At 39.5% G+C, this 17,923-nt stretch overlaps 1 protein-coding gene across 3 annotated transcripts in view; it reads right to left on the bottom strand.

Moving 5' to 3' along the window:
* UPRT (uracil phosphoribosyltransferase homolog) overlaps nucleotides 1-15,751 on the bottom strand; it is a 39,629-nt gene extending 23,878 nt beyond the window's left edge. Inside the window, exon 1 of one of the 3 annotated variants that reach the window (XM_032251316.1) lies at nucleotides 15,177-15,751. In XM_032251316.1, the coding sequence (XP_032107207.1) occupies nucleotides 15,177-15,562 (386 nt within the window). In that variant the 5' untranslated portion in view covers nucleotides 15,563-15,751. The remainder of the gene's footprint in view (nucleotides 1-15,176) is intronic. The other 2 variants (XM_032251315.1, XM_032251317.1) reach the window with 2 other exon arrangements.
* Between the last annotated feature and the right edge of the window lie 2,172 nt (nucleotides 15,752-17,923).

Genomic DNA, 17,923 nt, shown 5'->3' with positions numbered 1-17,923 from the left:
TCAATGTTGGTCTGTTCAGAGCTTCAATTTCTTCACCAATCAATCTTGGAAAACTGTTTGCTTCCAGGAATGTATCCATTTCCTCTAGATCTTCCAGTTTTTGCATCTAGAGTTGTGTCTCTGTTTCATTTCAAAGATGTTTTTGCAAACCCTCATTTTAATGTGGACTTGTTAAACCTGACTCTTTCCTGTATGTTAAGTGAGACTGTCCATAAAGCACTTTAAAAATTTCTGGGTCTGTAGCAATTGTGTATATTTAAAAATATGCACATCTCATAGTAGACCCAAACCAACATGAAACCTTTTAAGAGTTTCACTGAGCTTTCTTTCTTTTGTTTTTTTCTTTGATATGGAGTCTCACTCTGTTGCTCAGGTTGGAGTGCAGTGGTGATCATGGCTCACTGCAACCTCCACCTCCTGGGTTCAAGTGATTCTCCTGCCTCAGCATCCTGAGGAGCTGTGACTACAGGTGCGCATCACCACACCCAGCTAACTTTTGTATTTTTAGTAGAGATTGGGTTTCACCATGTTGGCCAGGATGGTCTCAGTCTCTTAACCTCAGGATCTGCCTGCCTCAGCCTCCCAAAGTGCTGGGATTACAGGCATGAGCCACCTCGCCCAGCACTGAGCTTTCTTTCAATAAACTAATATTTACTTATCCACAAGATATAGAAATATTAAAAAGAAGAATATTTTTATAATATTAAAAAATTAAGATGGGGAGCTTCTCCCCTCTTCTTACTAGGCCTCACTACTAATATTACTATTACTACGACTTCTAAACGGAAGGATTCTCTAACATGTCAGAGGACATCCTCCCCTGGGAGAATTACGACTTCAATTCTCACAGCAGATATTCACATTTTATCACTCATTCTGTTTCTTCTCTCTATTCAGGATAAACTTAACAACCTCCCACCTTTTTTTTAACAAAAATCAATATAACAACTACATATATATATATATATATATATATATATCCTAAATCACAAACACTTAATTATATGACTCTTCTTAAAATGGTCCATAAATTACAGGAGGTACCTAATGTTATACAAATATTACTAACTTCTTTTCCAGAAGACATCATTTATTAAAAGCTTCCTTGGTGACAAGTAGTAACCGCTTTTAGCATATTATTTTATCTAATCCTCACACAATTTAAGAAGTACATTGTTTTCAATATTTTATTTTTTAATAAATAATTTTACATATTCAAGGGGTACATATCTTGATATGTATAATGTAGAGTGATCAGATAAGAGTAATTAGCATGTCCATCATCTCAAACTTTTTTTTTAGACTTTAAGTTCTTGGGTCCATGTGCAGATCATGCAGGTTTGTTACATAGGTATACATGTGCCATGAAGTAGATTTTATTATCAACACCAGTTTATCAATGAGAACAGTGAGGCTTCTAAAGTAAAGTAATGTTCTTTCCAGCTTGGAGCTCTCCAATTCCAAGTCTTTGAGAAAAGCCATGATTTATATTTTTCCCTAATAAGTGAATGCTTACTACTAATAGGTAGTCAATTTTTTTTTTTTTTTGAGATGGAGTTTTGCTCTTGTTACCCAGGTTGGAGTGCAATCGTGTGATCTTGGCTCACCGCAATCTCCACCTCCTGGGTTCAAGCAATTCTCCTGTCTCAGCCTCCCGAGTATCTGGGACTACAGGCATGAGCCAACATACCCAGGTAATTTTTGTATTTTTAATAGAGACAGGGTTTCACCATGTTGACCAGGATGGTCTCGATCTCTTGACCTCGTGATTCACCTGCCTCGGCCTCCCAAAGTGCTGGGATTACAGGCGTGAGCCATCACGCCCAGCCAAGGTAGCCAATTTTTTAGAGGTATCTTTATGATACTTCTCTTCCTGTGAATTAGATTGACATGTATATACAATGCAAACAACAAAACAATAAATAGTCTTGCAGGCAAAGAAAACATCATTAAAATATTCCTTCTGAAGAGGAAAAAGTTTTTATAACATGGCTTGTAAAAAGTATGTACTAAGCACACCCTTTACAACAATGACTAAAGCAAAATCTTCTGACTCATCTGACTCCACAGGGAGAAGGAAATCTCTAGCTGAACTTTGTAACAATTTCAATGGGGTGAGAAACCTCCTGGCTAGAACTGAAGGGAGGGCACAAATCCTGTGCACAGACTCTAACAGGCGGGGGCAGAACCAAGCCCTTTTCTTTTGCAACTTGGAGTTGGTTAGCTTGGGGCAATTTTTCAAGCCAGTCTTGCCCGCTGCCTGGAAACAGACTTGGAGTTATTGAAGGGGGCACAGTGGGAGTGAGAATGGCACTTTAGTTTGCATAGGAGCTGGGTGAGGCCTGTGACTGCTGGTTTTTCCCTACTTCCCTGACAACCTGCATGACTCAGCAGAGACAGCCATAATCCTCTCCTCCTACTTACACAACTCCAGTGACCTGAGAATCTCAACCCTATCCCCCACAGCAGCCACAGCAAGAATGGCCCAAGGAGAGTCTGAGCTCAGACACACCTAGCCCTGCCCCCACCTGATATTCCTTCCTTATATGCGCTCGTAGCAGAAGACAAAGGACATATAATCTTGGGATTTCTAGGGCCCCACCCACCACCAGTCCCTCTCCATACTACTATAGGTGGTGATCTCTAGAAAGTGCCACCTCCTGGCAGGAGACCAACCAGCACAAAAATAGAACATCAAACCACCAAAACTAAGAACACTTACAGAGTCAATTGCACCCCCCTGCCACCTCAACTGGAACAAGCACTGGTATCCATGGCTGACAGACCCATAGATGGTTCACATCACAGAACTCCATGCAGACAACACCCAGTACAAGCCCAGAGACAGTTAGACTTGCTGGGTGGCTGGACCCAGAAGAGGGAAAACAATCACAGCAATTTGGCTCACAGGAAGCCACATACATAGCAAAAGGGGGAGAGTACTATATCAAGGGAACACCCCATGGGACAAAAGAATCTGAACAACAGCCTTTGGTCCTAGACCTTCCCTCTGAAAGAGCATACCCAAATGAGAAGAAATCAGAAAACAAATCCTGGTAATATGACAAAACAAGGCTCTTTAACACCCCCCAGAAATTCCACTAGTTCACCAGCAATAGATCCAAACGAAGGAGAAATCCCTGATTCACCTGAAGAAGAATTCAGGAGGTTAGTTATTAAGCTAATCAAGGAGGCACTAGAGAAAGGCAAGGCCCAATGCAAGGAAATCCAAAAACGATACAAGAAGTGAAGGGAGACACAGTCAAGGAAATATATGATTCAAAGTAAAAAAAATCAAAAATTCAGGAAACTTTGGACACACTTTTAGATATGGGAAATTCTCAGCAATATAATTGAACAAGTAGGGGACAGAAATTTAGAGCTCGAACACAAGGTCTTTGAATTAACCTAATCTAACAAACACAAAGAAAAAAGAATAAGAAAATGTGAATAAAGCATCCAAGAAGTCTGGGATTATGTTAAACAACTAAACCTAAGAATAATCAGTGGTCTTGAAAAAGAAGAGAATTTTAAAAGTGTAGAAAACATATTTGGGGGAATAATTGAGAAAAACTTCCCCAGCCTTGCTAGAGACATAGACATCCAAATACAGGAAGCACAAAGAACACCTGGGAAATGCATCGCAAAACGATCATCATCTAGGCACACTGTCATCAGGCTATCCAAAGTTAAGTTGAAGGAAAAAATACTAAGAGCTATAAGACAAAAGCATCAGGTAACCTATAAAGGAAAACCTATCAGATTAACAGCAGATTTCTCAGCAGAAGCCCTACAAGCTAGAAGGAATTGGAGCCCTATCTTCAGCCTCCTTAAACAAATATATATATATATTTGTTTATATATATATATAAACAAATATATATATATATATATCAGCCAAAAATTGTGTATGCAGTGAAACTAAGCTTCATATATGAAGGAAAGACACAAAGGCTGAGAGAATTCACCATTATCAAGCCACCACTACAAGAACTGCTAAAAGGAGCTCTAAATTTTGAAAGAAATCCTGAAAACACATCAAAACAGAACCTCTTTAAAGCATAAATAACATAGGAACTATTAAACAAAAATACAGGTTAAAGAGCAAAACTAAAAATAAAAAAAAACAAAGTACACAGGCAACAAAGAGAATAATCAGTGCAAGAGAACCTCACATTTCAATACTACCATTAAATATAAATAACCTAAATGCTCCACTTAAGAAATACAAAACTGCAGAATGGATTAGAACTCACCAACCAACTATCTGCTGCCTTCAGGAGACTCACCTAACACATAAGGACTCACATAAACTAATGATAAAGGAGTAGAAAGAGACATTTTATGCAAATGGACACCAAAAGCAAGCTGGAGTAGCTATTCTTGTACCAGACAAAGCAAACCTGAAGGTAACAACAGTTAAAAAGACAAAAAGGGACATTATATTATAGGAAAAGGGCTTGTCCAACAGAAAACTATAACAATCCTAAACATATATGCACCTAACACTGGACCTCCCAAATTTATAAAACAATTACTAACAGACCTAAGAAATGAGTTAGACAGCAACACAGTAATGGTGGGGGACTTCAATACTCCACTGACAGTACTGGACAGGTCAAGACAGAAAGTCAACAAAGAAACAAATTTAAACTATACCTTGGAACAAATGGACTTAACAGATATACACAGAACATTTCATCCAACAATTGCAGAATACACATTCCATTCAACAGTGCATGGAACTTTTCCAAACTGACCATATAACGGGCCAGAAAAGGAGCCTCAATAAATTTAAGAAAACTGAAATTATACCAAAAACTCTCTCAGACTGCAGTAGAATAAAACTGGAAATCAACTCCAAAAGTAACCTTCAAAACCATGCAAATACATGAAATTGAATAACCTGCTCCTGAATGATCACTGGGTCAAAAACAAAATCAAGATGAAAATTTAAAAATTCTTCAAACTGAATGACAATAATGACACAACCTACCAAAACCTCTGGGTTAGAGCAAAGGCAGTGCTAAAAAGAAAGTTCATAGCCCTAAACACCAAAAGACTGAAAGAGCACAAACTGACATTATAAGGTCACACCTCAAGGAACTAGAGAAACAAGAACAAACCAAACCCAAACCCAGCAGAACAAAGGAAAACACCAAGATCAGAGCAGAACTAAATGAAATTGAAACAAACAAACAAAAAAGATAAATGAAATAAAAAGCTGGTTCTCTGAAAAGATAAATTAAATTGATGCAAGATTAACCAAGGAAAGAAAAGAGAAAATCCAAATTACCTCACTAAGAAATGAAACAGGAGATATTACAATCAATGCCACAGAAACACAAAAGATCATTCAGGGCAATTATGAACATACTTACACATATAAACTAGAAAATCTACAAGAGATAGATACATTCCTGGAAAATATACAACCCTCCTAGCCTAAATCAGGAAGAATTTGATACCCTGAACAGATGAATAACAACCAGCAAGACTGAAATGGTAATTTAAAAATTACCAACAAAAAAATTCCAGGACCAGACAGATTTACAGCAGAATTCTATGAGACATTCAAAGAAGAATCAGTAACATTCCTTTTGATCCTATTCCACAAGACAAAGAAAGAGAGAACCATCTCTAATTCATTCAATGAAGCCAGTATTACCATAATACCAAAACCAGGGAAGGATATGACCAAAAAATGAAAACTACATACCAATATCCTTGATGGACATAGATGCTAAAATCCTAACAAATTCCAACATGATAAAAAGATAATCCACTATGATCAAGTGGGTTTCATAACAGAGATGCAGGGATGGTTTAACATATGCAAGTCAATAAATGTGACACACCACATAAACAGAATTAAAAACAAACATCACATGATCATCTCAATAGATGCAGAAAAAGTATTCAACAAAATGCAGTATCCCTTCATGATTAAAACTCTCAGCAAAATCGGCATACAAGGAACATAATTTAATGTAATAAAAGCCATCTACGACAAACCCACAGCCAACATAATACTGAATGGGGAAAAGTTGAAAGCATTCCCTCTGAGAACTGGAACAAGATAAGGATGCTCACTCTCACCATTCCTCTTCAACATAGTATTGGAAGTCTTAACCAGAGCAATTAGACAAAAGAAAGAAATAAGGGGCATTGAAATTGGTAAAAGTGGAAGTCAAACTGTCACTATTTGCTGATGATATGATCGTTTACCTTGAAAACCCTAAAGACTCCTCCAGAACGCTGCTAGAACTGATAAACGAATTCAGCACAATGGTTGAACTAATTGTGTGGTGATTCCTCAAGGACCTAGAAATAGAAATTCCATTTGGCCCAGCAATCCCATTACTGGGTATATATCCAAAGGATTACAAATCGTTCTACTATAAGGACACATGCACACGAATGTTCATTGCAGCACTGTTTACAATAGCAAAGACCTGGAGCCAACCCAAATGCCCATCGATGATAGACTGGACAGGGAAAATGTGGCACATATACACCATGGAATATTATGCAGCCATCAAAAACGATGAGTTTGGGTCCTTTGTAGGGACATGGATGAACCTGGAAACCATCATTCTCAGCAAACTGACAGAAGAGCAGAAGATCAAACACTGCATGTTCTTACTCATAGGCGGGTGTTGAACAATGAGAACACATGGACACAGGGAGGTGAGCACTACACACTGGGTTCAGTCAGGGGGAAGTAGGGGAGGGACGGTGGGGGGTGGGGACCTGGGGAGAGATAGCAAGGGGAGAGATGCCAGATGTAGGTGATGGGGAGGAAGGCAGCAAATCACACTGCCACGTGTGTACCTATGCAACAATCTTGCATGTTCTTCACATGTACCCCAAAACCTAAAATGCAATAAAATAAATAAATGGGGAAAAAAAAGAATTCAGCAAAATTACCAGAACAAGATTAATGTACACAAATCAGTAGCTCTTCCATACACCAGCAGTGACCAAGCTGAGAATCAAATCAAGGACTCAACCCTTTTACAATAGCTGAAAAAAAAAAATTCTTAGGAATATATCCAACCAAGGAGGTTAAAGACCTCTACAAGGAAAACTGCAAAACATTGCTGAAAAAAATCATAGATGACACAAACAAATGGAAACACTTCCCATGCTCATGGATAGGTAGAATCAATAATGTGAAAACGACCATACTGCCAAAAGCAATCTACAAATCCAATGCAATTACCACCAATATACCACCATCATTCTTCACAATATTAGAAAAAACAATTCTAAACCACATATGGAAGCAAAAAGAGGCCACATAGCCAAAGCAAGACTAAGCAAAAAGAAGAAATTTGGAAGCATCACACTACCTGATTTCAAACTATAGTATAAGGCCACAGTCATCAAAACAGAATGGCACTGGTATAAAAATCGGCACACAAACCAATGGAACAGAATAGAGAATCCGGAAAAAAAGCCCAATACATACAACCAACTGATCTTCAACAAAGCAAACAAAAATATAAAGTGGGGAAAGGACACCCTTTTCAACTAGTGGTGCTGGGATAACTGGCTAGCCACATGTAGGAGAATGAAACGAGATCCTTATCTCTCACTTATACAAAAATCAATGCAAGATGGATTAAGGACTGAAATCTAAGACCTGAAACTATAAAAGTTCTAGAAGATAGCATTGGAAAAACCCTCTCTAGACATTCGATTAGTCAAGGATTTCTTGACCAGGAACACAAATGCTAATGCAAGAAAAACAAAGATAAATAGCTGGGACTTAATTAAACTAAACAGCTTTTGCACAGCAAAAGCAACAGTCAGCAGAGTAAATATACAACCCAGAGAGTGGGAGAACATCTTCACAATCTATACAACTTACAAAGGAGTAATATCCAGAATCTACAAGAAACTCAAACAAATTAGCAAGAAAAAAACAAACAATCCCTTCAAAATGTGGGCTAAGGACATAAATAGACAATTCTCAAAAGAAGATACACAAACATATGAAAACATACTCAACATCACTAATTATCAGAGAAATGACAATGCAGTACCACCTTACTCTGCAAGAATGGCCATAAAAAAATCAAAAAAATAATAGGTGTTGGCATGGATGCAGCAAACAGAAAACACTTCTACACTGCTTGTAGGAAAGTCAACTAATGAAAAACAGTGTGGAGATTCCTTAAAGAAATAAAGGCAGAACTACCATTTGATCCAGCAATCCCACTACTGGGTATCTACACAGAGGAAAAGAAGTCATTATGTGAAAATGATACTTGCACAGAGGAAAAGAAGTCATTATACAACAAAGATATTTGAACACATATCTTTATAGCAGCACAATTCACAATTGCAAAAATGTGGAACCAACTTAAATGCCCACCAATCAATGAGTGAATAAAGAAACTGTAGTGCATATATATGATGGAATACTACTCAGTCCAGCTCAGTGGGGGGAAGGGCATCTGCCACTACCTAGGCAGTCCGCCAATACGAAGGCAGTTCTAAATGCACCTCTATAAACAACACCTCAAGGAAGTTCACACAGTAGCTGAGCAGAGCCTGTGGCAGCTCAGCAATGTCTCTGCTGGCAGACTGTGACAAGACTAACTCTGTGCTGGGCAGGGCATCTATGAAAAAAGGTGGGAGCATGTGAGGAACTTAAGAAATAAAGCTTGACCTTCCTAGGACAGAGCACCTGGGAAAAGAGGTGGTTATGAGTTCCGCTGTAGCAGACTTAAATGTACCTGCCCAGCAGCTCTACAGGGAACAACAGAGCTCCCAGCACAGCACTGAATGGAACAATGAAGCTCACAGCTCAGCACTTGAGCTCCAATAAGGGACAGACTGTCTCCTCAAGAATCTCCCTGACCCCTGTATACCCAAAGAGACACCTGCTAAAGGAGAGCTCAGGCCAACATCTGGCGGGTACCCTTCTGGGATGAAGATAACAGAAGAAGAAACAGGCAGCAACCCTTACTGTTCTGAAGCACCCACGGGTGACCCCAAGCAAGCAGGGTCTGGAGTGGGCCTCCTGCAGTCCTGCAGAAGAGGGGACTGACGGTTAGAAGGAAAACTGAGAAACAGAAAGAAATAGTTTCAACATCAACAAAAAGGGCATCCACACAGAGACTCCATCCGAAAGTCACCAACTACAAAGACCACAGGTAGATAAAGCCATGAAGATGGAAAGAAACGAGTGCAAAAGGGATGAAAACACCAAAGACCAGAATGCCTCTTCTCCTCCAAGGGATCACAACTCCTCACCAGCTAGAGAACAAAGCTGGATGGAGAATGAATCTGACAAATTGACAGAAATAGGCTTCAGAAGATGGGTAATAACAAACTGCTCAGAGCGAAAAGAACATCTTCTAGTCCAATGCAAAGAAACTAAGAACCTTGAAAAAAGGTTAAATGAAATGCTAACAAGAATAAAGAGCTTAGAGAAGAATACAACCGACCTAATGGAACTGAAAAACACATCACAAGAACTTCATGAAGCATACACAAGTTTCAATAGCCGAATCAACCAAGCAGAAGAAAGTATATTGGAGATTGAAGATCAACTCAATGAAATAAAATGAGAGACAAAATTAGAGAAAAAAAGTGAAAAGAAATTAACAAAGCCTCCAATAAATATGGGATTATGTGAAAAGACCTAATCTACATTTGATAGATGTACCTGAATGTGACGGAGAGAATGAATCCAAGCTGGAAAACACTCTTCAGGATATTATCCAGGAGAACTGCCCCAACTTAGCAAGGAAGGCAACCCATTCAATTCCAGGAAATACAGGGAACATCACAAAAATATTCCTCAAGAAGAGCAACCCCAAGGCACATAATCGTCAGATTCACCAGGGTGGAAATGAAGGAAAAAATGCTAAGGGCATCCAGAGAGAAAGCTCAGGCTACCCACAAAGGGAAGCCCATCAGACTCACAGCATATCTCTCAGCAGAAACACTACAAGCCAGAAGAGAGTGGGGACCAATATTCAACATCATTAAAAAAAAGAATTTTTAACCTAGAATTTCATTACCAGCCAATCTAAGCTTCATAAGCGAAGGAGGAATAAAATCTTTCATGAACAAGCAATTGCTCAGAGATTTCATCACAACCAGGCCTGCCTTACCAAAGCTCCTGAAAGATGCACTAAACATAGAAAGGAACAACCAGTAACAGCCACTCTAAAAATGTACTAAATGGTAAAGAGCATCAACACAATGAAGAAACTGCATCAACTAACGGGCAAAACATCCAGCTAGCATCAAAATGGCAGGATCAAATTCACACATAACAATATTAACCTTAAACATAAATGGGCTAAATGCCCCAAACAAAAGACACAGACTGACAAATTGCATAAAAAGTCAAAACCCATCAGTGTGCTATATTCGGGAAACCCATCGCATGTGCAAGGACACAAAGAGACTCAAAATAAAGGTATGGAAGAAGATTTACCAAGCAAATCGAGAGCAAAAAGAGGCAGGACTTGGAATCCTAGTCTCTGATAAAACAGACTTTAAACCAACAAAGATCAAAAGAGACAAAGAAGGGTATTACCTAATGGTAAAAGGATCAATGGAACAAGAAGAGCTAACTATCCTAAATATATATGAACTCAACACAGGAGCACCCAGATACATAAAGCAAGTTCTTAATGACCTACAAAGAGACTTAGACTACCACACAATAACAGTGGGAGATTTTAACACTCCACTCTCAATACTAGACAGATCAACAAGACAGAAAATTAACAAGATTATCCAGGACCTGAAGTCAGATCTGGACCAAGCAAACCTAATAGACATCTACAGAACAATCCACCCCAAATCCATAGAACATACATTCTTCTCAACACTATATCGCACCTACTCTAAAATTGACCACATAATTGGAAGCAAATCACTCAGCAAATGCCAAAGAATGGAAATCATAACAAACAGTCTCTCAGACCGCAGTGCAATCAATTAGAACTTAGGATTAAGAAACTAACTCAGAACCACACAACTTCATGGAAACTGAACAACTGGCTCATGAATGTTGACTGGATAAACAATGAAATGAAGGCAGAAATAAAGGTGTTCGTTGAAACCAACAAGAACGAATACACAATGTACCATAATATCTGGGACACATTTAAAGCAGTGTCTAGAGGAAAATTTATAGCAATAAATGCCCACATGAGAAGCAAGGAAAGATCTAAAATCAACAGCCTATCATCAAAATTGAAAAAAAAAAAAAAAAAAAACTCAAAAGCTAGAGAAGAAGAAATGACTAAGATCAGAGCAGAACTGAAGGAGATAGAGACACAAAAAAACCCTTCAAAAAAGCAATAAATACAGGAGCTGTTTCTTGAAAAGATTAATAAATGGACAGGCCATTAGCTAGATTAATAAAAAGGAAAAGAGAGAAGAATCAAATAGATGCAATAAAAAACGATAAAGGGGATATCACCACAGATTCCATAGAAATACAAACTACCATTGGAGATTACCACAAACAACTTTATGCACATAAACCATTAAACCTGGAAGAAATGGATACATTCCTGGACGTTGTACCCTCCCTAGCCTAAACCAGGAAGAAGTTGGAATCCTGAATAGACCAATAACAATGGCTGAAGGTGAAGCAGCAATTAATAGTCTACCAACCAAAAAAAGCCCAGGTCTAGATGGGTTCACAGCCGAATTCTACCAGACATACAAAGAGTAGCTGTTACCATTCCTTCTGAAACTATTCCAAACAATATAAAAAGAGGGAATGCTTCCCAAATCATTTTATCAGACCAATATCATCCCGATATCAAAAGCTGGCAGAGACTAAACAAAAAAAGAAAACTTCAGGCCAATATCCATGATGAACATAGATGCAAAAATCTTCAATAAAATACTGGCAAACCAATTGCAACAGCACATCAAAAAAACTTACCCATCACGATTAAATAGGCTTCATCCCTGGGATGCAAGGCTGGTTCAACATTCACAAGTCTATAAACATAATCTACCACATAAACCGAACCAAAGACAAAAACCACATGATCATAGATGTGATAGGTGCTGAAAAGGCCTTCAACAAAATTCAACAGCCCTTTATGCTAAAAACTCTCAATAAACTAGGTATAGATGGAACATATCTCAAAACAATAAAAGCTATTTATGACAAACCCACATTGAATATCATACTAAATGTGCAAAAACTGGAAGCATTCCATTTGAAATCTGGCACTAGACAAGGATGCCCGCTCTCACCACTCATATTCAATATAGTATTGGAAGTTCTAGCCAGAGCAATCAGGCAGGAAAAAGAAATAATGGGTTTTCAATTAGGAAAGGAGGAGGTCAAATTGTCTCTATTTGCAGACGACATGATTGTATATTTAGAAGACCCCATTGTCTAAGCCCAAAGTCTTCTTAAACTGATAAGCAACTTCAGCAAAGTCTCGGGATACAAAATCAATGTGCAGAAATCACAAGCATTCCTATACACCAACAACAGACTAAAAAAGAACCAAATCAAGAGCAAATTCCCATTCACAATTGCTACAAAGTGAATAAAATACCTAGAAATACAACTAACAAAGGATGCAATGGAACTCCTCAAGGAGAACTACAAACCACTGCTCAAGGAAATAAGAGAGCACACAAACAGATGGAAAAACATTCCATGGGCATGATTTGGAAGAATCAATAATGTGAAAATGGCCATACTCCTCCTAGTAATTTATAGATTCAGTGCTATCCCCATCAATCTACCTATGATGCTCTTCACAGAACTGGAAAAAAACACCTTAAACTTCATACAGAATCAAAAGAGAGCCCACATAGCCAAGACAATCCTAAGCACAAAGAACAAAGCTGGAGACATCACGCTACCTGACTTCAAACTATACTACAAGTCTACAGTAATCAAAACAACATGGTACTGGTACCAAAACAGAGATAAAGACGAATGGAGTAGAACAGAGGCCCTGGAGGCAACACCACAAATCTACAACCATCTTATCTTTGACAAACCTGATAAAAACAAGCAATGGGGAAAGGATTCCCTGTTAAATAAATGGTGTTGGGATAACTGGCTAGCCATGTGCAGAAAACAGAAACCAGACCACTTCCTGACACCTTACACTAAAATTAACCCCAGATGAATTAAAGACTTAAACATAAGACCTAACACCATAAAAACCCTATAAGAAAATCTAGGCAAAACCATTCAGGACATAGGCATATGCAAGGACTTCATGACTAAAACACCAAAAGCACTGGGAACCAAAGCCAAAATAGACAAATGGGATCTAATTAAACTCCAGAGCTTCTGTACAGCAAAAGAAATAATTATTAGAGTGAACCGGCAACCAAGAAATGGGAAAAACTTTTTGCAATCTATCCATCTGACAAAGGGCTAATATCCAGAATCTACAAAGAACTAAAACAGATTTACAAGAAAAAAACAAACAACCCTTTCAAAAGTGGGCAAAGGATATGAACAGACACTTTTCAAAAGAAGACATATATGAGGCCAACAGGCATATGAGAAAATGCTCATCATCACTGGTCATTAGAGAAAGGCAAATCAAAACTACATTGAGATACCATCTCATGCCGGTTAGAATTGTGATCATTAAAAAATCTGGAGACAACAGATGCTGGAGAGGATATGGAGAAATAGGAACACTTGTACACTGTTGGTGGGAGTGTATATTAGTTCAACCATTGTGGAATACAGTGTGGCGTTTCCTCCAGGACCTAGAAATTGAAATTCCATTTGACCCAGCAATCCCATTACTGGGTAGATATCCAAACGACTTAAATCATTCTATTATAAAGACACATGTACGCGTATGTTAATTGCAGCACTGTTTACAATAGCAAAGACCTGGAAGCAACCCAAATGCCCATCGATGATAGACTGGACAGGGAAAATGTGGCACATACACACCATGGAATACTATGCAGCCATAAAAAATGATGAGTCTGTGTCCTTTGCAGGGACATGGATGAAACTGGAAACCATCAATCTCAGCAAACTGACACAAGAATAGAAAATCAAACACCACATGTTCTCACTCATAGGCGAGTGTTGAACAATGAGAACACATGGACACAGGGAAGGGAGCATCACACACTGGGGTCTGTTGTGAGGGACTAGGGGAAGGATAGTGGGGGATAGGGAGGTTAGGGAGGGATGACATGGAGAGAAATGCCAAATACAGGTGACCAGGGGTAGAGGCAGCAAGCCACATTGCCATGTACCTATGCAACAATCCTGCATGATCTGCACATGTACCCCAGAATCTAAAGTATAATAATATATATATATATAAATAAAGAAATGAATAAATAAAGTAGAATGATAGATTTTTAAAAATTTATATATTAACAAGTAAATAATAAAACCAAAACATACACACACAAAAAATAAATAAAGTGCTGCCAGTAAAGAAAACAGTTGTAGGTCATCTCGGTACATATTTCCCTGAAGAAAATCCATTTACAACATAGGTTTAGAAATTTCAAAATAACATTTTAACATGACGCTCTGGCTACATTGGTTCGTGGGATTAGGAGGTGCCAAAGGTTCCTTTAGGCTCCCTTTGATCCAGTAACTATGTTCCGTGAGTTTACAGTAAAAAAAAAACTTGATAAGAGTTGGATGATAAGCTTTCATGTGACCAAGTAAACCTGAACTCCAAGACTAAAAGACCTTATTTGCAGTAGCAAATACTAAAGGGTCAGGGCCTGTGGAGCACAATAGAATTTCCTTGAAATTGCTTTATTTCTATTTATGAGCCTGAGGCGATTGGTGGTGCATAACCTTGGGTAGTAACCATTTCTGGGTTACAGGTTTACCATGTGGACGATCACTGGGCAAAAAGAATAGGGGAGTTTACCTGCCTGGAATGGCCAAGGAGTTGTCTTCCCTGGGAGAGACAAAGAGCCCAGAGGCTACCTAGTCTTCCTCCCTACCCAAAGTGATGTTAAACACCGGAACTAGGAAAGAAAATGTTGGCGTTTGAGTCACACGAGACACACACACAAGCACGCATGCACGCACACCAAATAAAAGGTCTTATCCCAATCTCCAAAGTTTGCCAAGGCCCAGAACACTATCTCTGAGCCCCGCCCACAGCCTAGGAGACTCTCCACTTCCCTTTCCCCTCCCGCTCTCGGCTTACTTGTCCCGGATGATGGTCTGCAGCTCCCGGATCTGATCATTCATAGGCAGCAGCTTAAGCTGCGCCCCGATCTGCCGGGAGAGTTCGCAGTCCCCTAGGAAGGAGTCGCCAGCTGGTGCGTCATAGCTGCTACTGTCACCACTACCACTGTTGCTCTCTAAGATGAGGCTGGAGCCGCCACAGGCCCCGGTGTCCTGCTCGGCCGGCAGACTAGAATGTGCGTGCCCCGTGAGAAGAGTCACCTTGGCCCTGGGGGCTCTGTTTCCCCCTGCATGGTCCGGGATCGGGTCGCCAGGTCGCAGCTGCTCAGGACTTGGGGTTGAGGCAGAGTTTACTTGCTGGTTGTGACAGGGCATGGAGTCCGGACACTGTAACTCCGTGGCCATACACCGGCCCTGGGCTATCCCCGCTGCTACCGAACACTAAGGCTAAAGACAGACGGGTAAAAGGACAAATGCTCACGGACTCTCTCGGTTGCCCACGCTTCCCGAGAACATCAAACCCTGGCTGTCCTTTCACCCCTAGGCCGCTGTTGGTTTCCTTTAGCACACTTTGTCTCATTCCCGCCCACATCAGACGTACTGCCTGCCTAGACACCCTATTGGCTTTATACTCTGCCACTCTGCGGCGCCACTGATTGTTAACCCTTTGAGTCACCCCTGCTGCGTGGGTTCTCACAGGTAGCTAAGCCCCCCGAGGGTGGCCAGGGATGCCAGCTTGAAGGGGAGCCCTAAGGCTTCTGCATTCAGAACTTTGGGTGATAGAGCCAGGAGAAACTGGGGGTGGCAAGTGATGATACACAGTTATACACATAAGGCCCATGTTTTCAGACTTTGTGACCTAGCAAAGAAATTATACCTCAGTAACCATATCTTCAGTTAGCTTGTCTGCATAATGGAAGGAAGAAGTAAAAAATGCCTAGCAGGCTGCTGAAGAGCCTGTCCTCTACCAGACTGTTCTAGAAACTGCAGCTTCCCAAGTGTGCTCGACCGCCAAAGCTTTTCGTTTCTTTATTGGTTTGGCCTTACAATGTACACGTTGTCATGGGGATTCAGGCCGCATTTCAGATCCACTGTCATTTTGTATCTTTTAAGTACTTGGAAAGACGCTTATTTTTAAGTGTGGACTCACTATAATGGCCTGAAGTAAGAGTGTCAAGGGCAGTACTTTTCAAACATCAGTATGTACCACAATAATTGTAGAGCTTGTTAAAATGCAGGCAGGTTCTTATGGCTCATTTTTGAAATTCTGATTCTGTAGGTCTGAGATGGAACACAATAATCTTTTTTTTTTAACTTTCAGGTTCAGGGGTATATGTGCAGGTTTGTTACATAGATAAACTGGTGTCATGGTGTTTTGTTGTAAAGATTATTTCATCGCCCAGTTATTAAGCCTAGTACCCACTAGTTATCTTTCCTGATCCTCTCTCTCCTCACACCATGCACTCTTCAGTAGGCTCCAGTGTGTGTTGCTTCCTGCTATGTGTCCATGTGTTCTCATCATTTAGCTCCCACTTATAAGTGAGCACATGTGATATTTGGTTTTCTGTTCCTGTGTTAGCCTACTAAGGATAATGGACTCCAGCTCCATCCTTGTCCCTGGAAAGGACACGATCTCATAATTTTTATGGCTACATAGTATTCCATGGTGTCTATGTAACAAATTTTCTTTATCCATTCTATCATTGATGGGAAGTTAGGTTGATTCCATGTCTTTGTTATTGTAAATAGTGCTGGAGGGAACATATGTGTGTATGTGTCTTTAATAATACAATGATTTATGTTCCTTTAGGTATATACCCAGTAATGGGATTGCTGAGTCCAATGGTATGTCTGTCTTTACTGTTTTTTAACTTGCCTATAGAGATTTTTTTTAATTTTTTCTATTTCCATAGGTTACTGGGGAACAGGAGGTGTTTAGTTAGATAACTAAGTTCTTCAGTGTTGATTTGTGAGATTTTGGTGCACCCATCACCCAAGTAGTATACACTGCACTCTATTTGTAGTCTTTTATCTCTCACCCTCTTCCTACCCTTTTGCCCCAAGACTCCAAAGTCCATTGTATCATTCTTATGCCTTTGCAGCCATCATAGCTAAGGTCCCACTTATGAGTGAGAACACACAATGTTCGGTTTTCCATTCCTGGGTTACTTCATTTAGAATAACAGTCTCCAATTTCATCCAGGTCGCTGCAAAAACCATTAATTCATTCCTTTTTATGGCTGAGAAGTATCCCATTATATCTATATACATCTCACAACTTCTTTATCCGCTCATTGATTGATGGGCATTTCGGTTGGCTCCACATTTTTCAAATTGCAAATTATGTGCTATAAACATGCGTGTGCAAGTTTTTTTTTGTATAATGACTTATTTTCCTCTGGGTAGATACCCAGTAGTAGGATTGCTGGATCAAATGGTAGTTCTGCTTTTAGTTCTTTAAGGAATCTCCACACTGTTTTCCATTAGTTGACATTTCCACCAGCACTGCAGAAGTGTTCTCTGTTTATTGCATCCATGCCAACATCTACTATTTTTTGATTTTTTGATTATGGCCATTCTTGCAGGAGTAAGTGGTATTTATTTGTGGTTTTAATTTGCATCTCACTGATAATTAGTGATGATGAGCATTTTTTTTCATATGTTTGTTGGCCATTTGTATATCTTCTTTTGAGAATTGTCTATTCATGTTCTTAGCCCACTTTTTGATGGGATTTTTTTTTCTTGCTAATTTGTTTGAGTTCCTTG

Source organism: Sapajus apella, unplaced genomic scaffold (genome assembly GCF_009761245.1).
Source record: "Sapajus apella isolate SASKATOON/1434 unplaced genomic scaffold, GSC_monkey_1.0 scaffold75, whole genome shotgun sequence".
In the NCBI taxonomy this organism is placed as follows: domain Eukaryota; kingdom Metazoa; phylum Chordata; class Mammalia; order Primates; family Cebidae; genus Sapajus; species Sapajus apella.
Note: the sequence above shows the minus strand (reverse complement) of the source record. Positions and strands in the feature narration are given on the sequence as shown.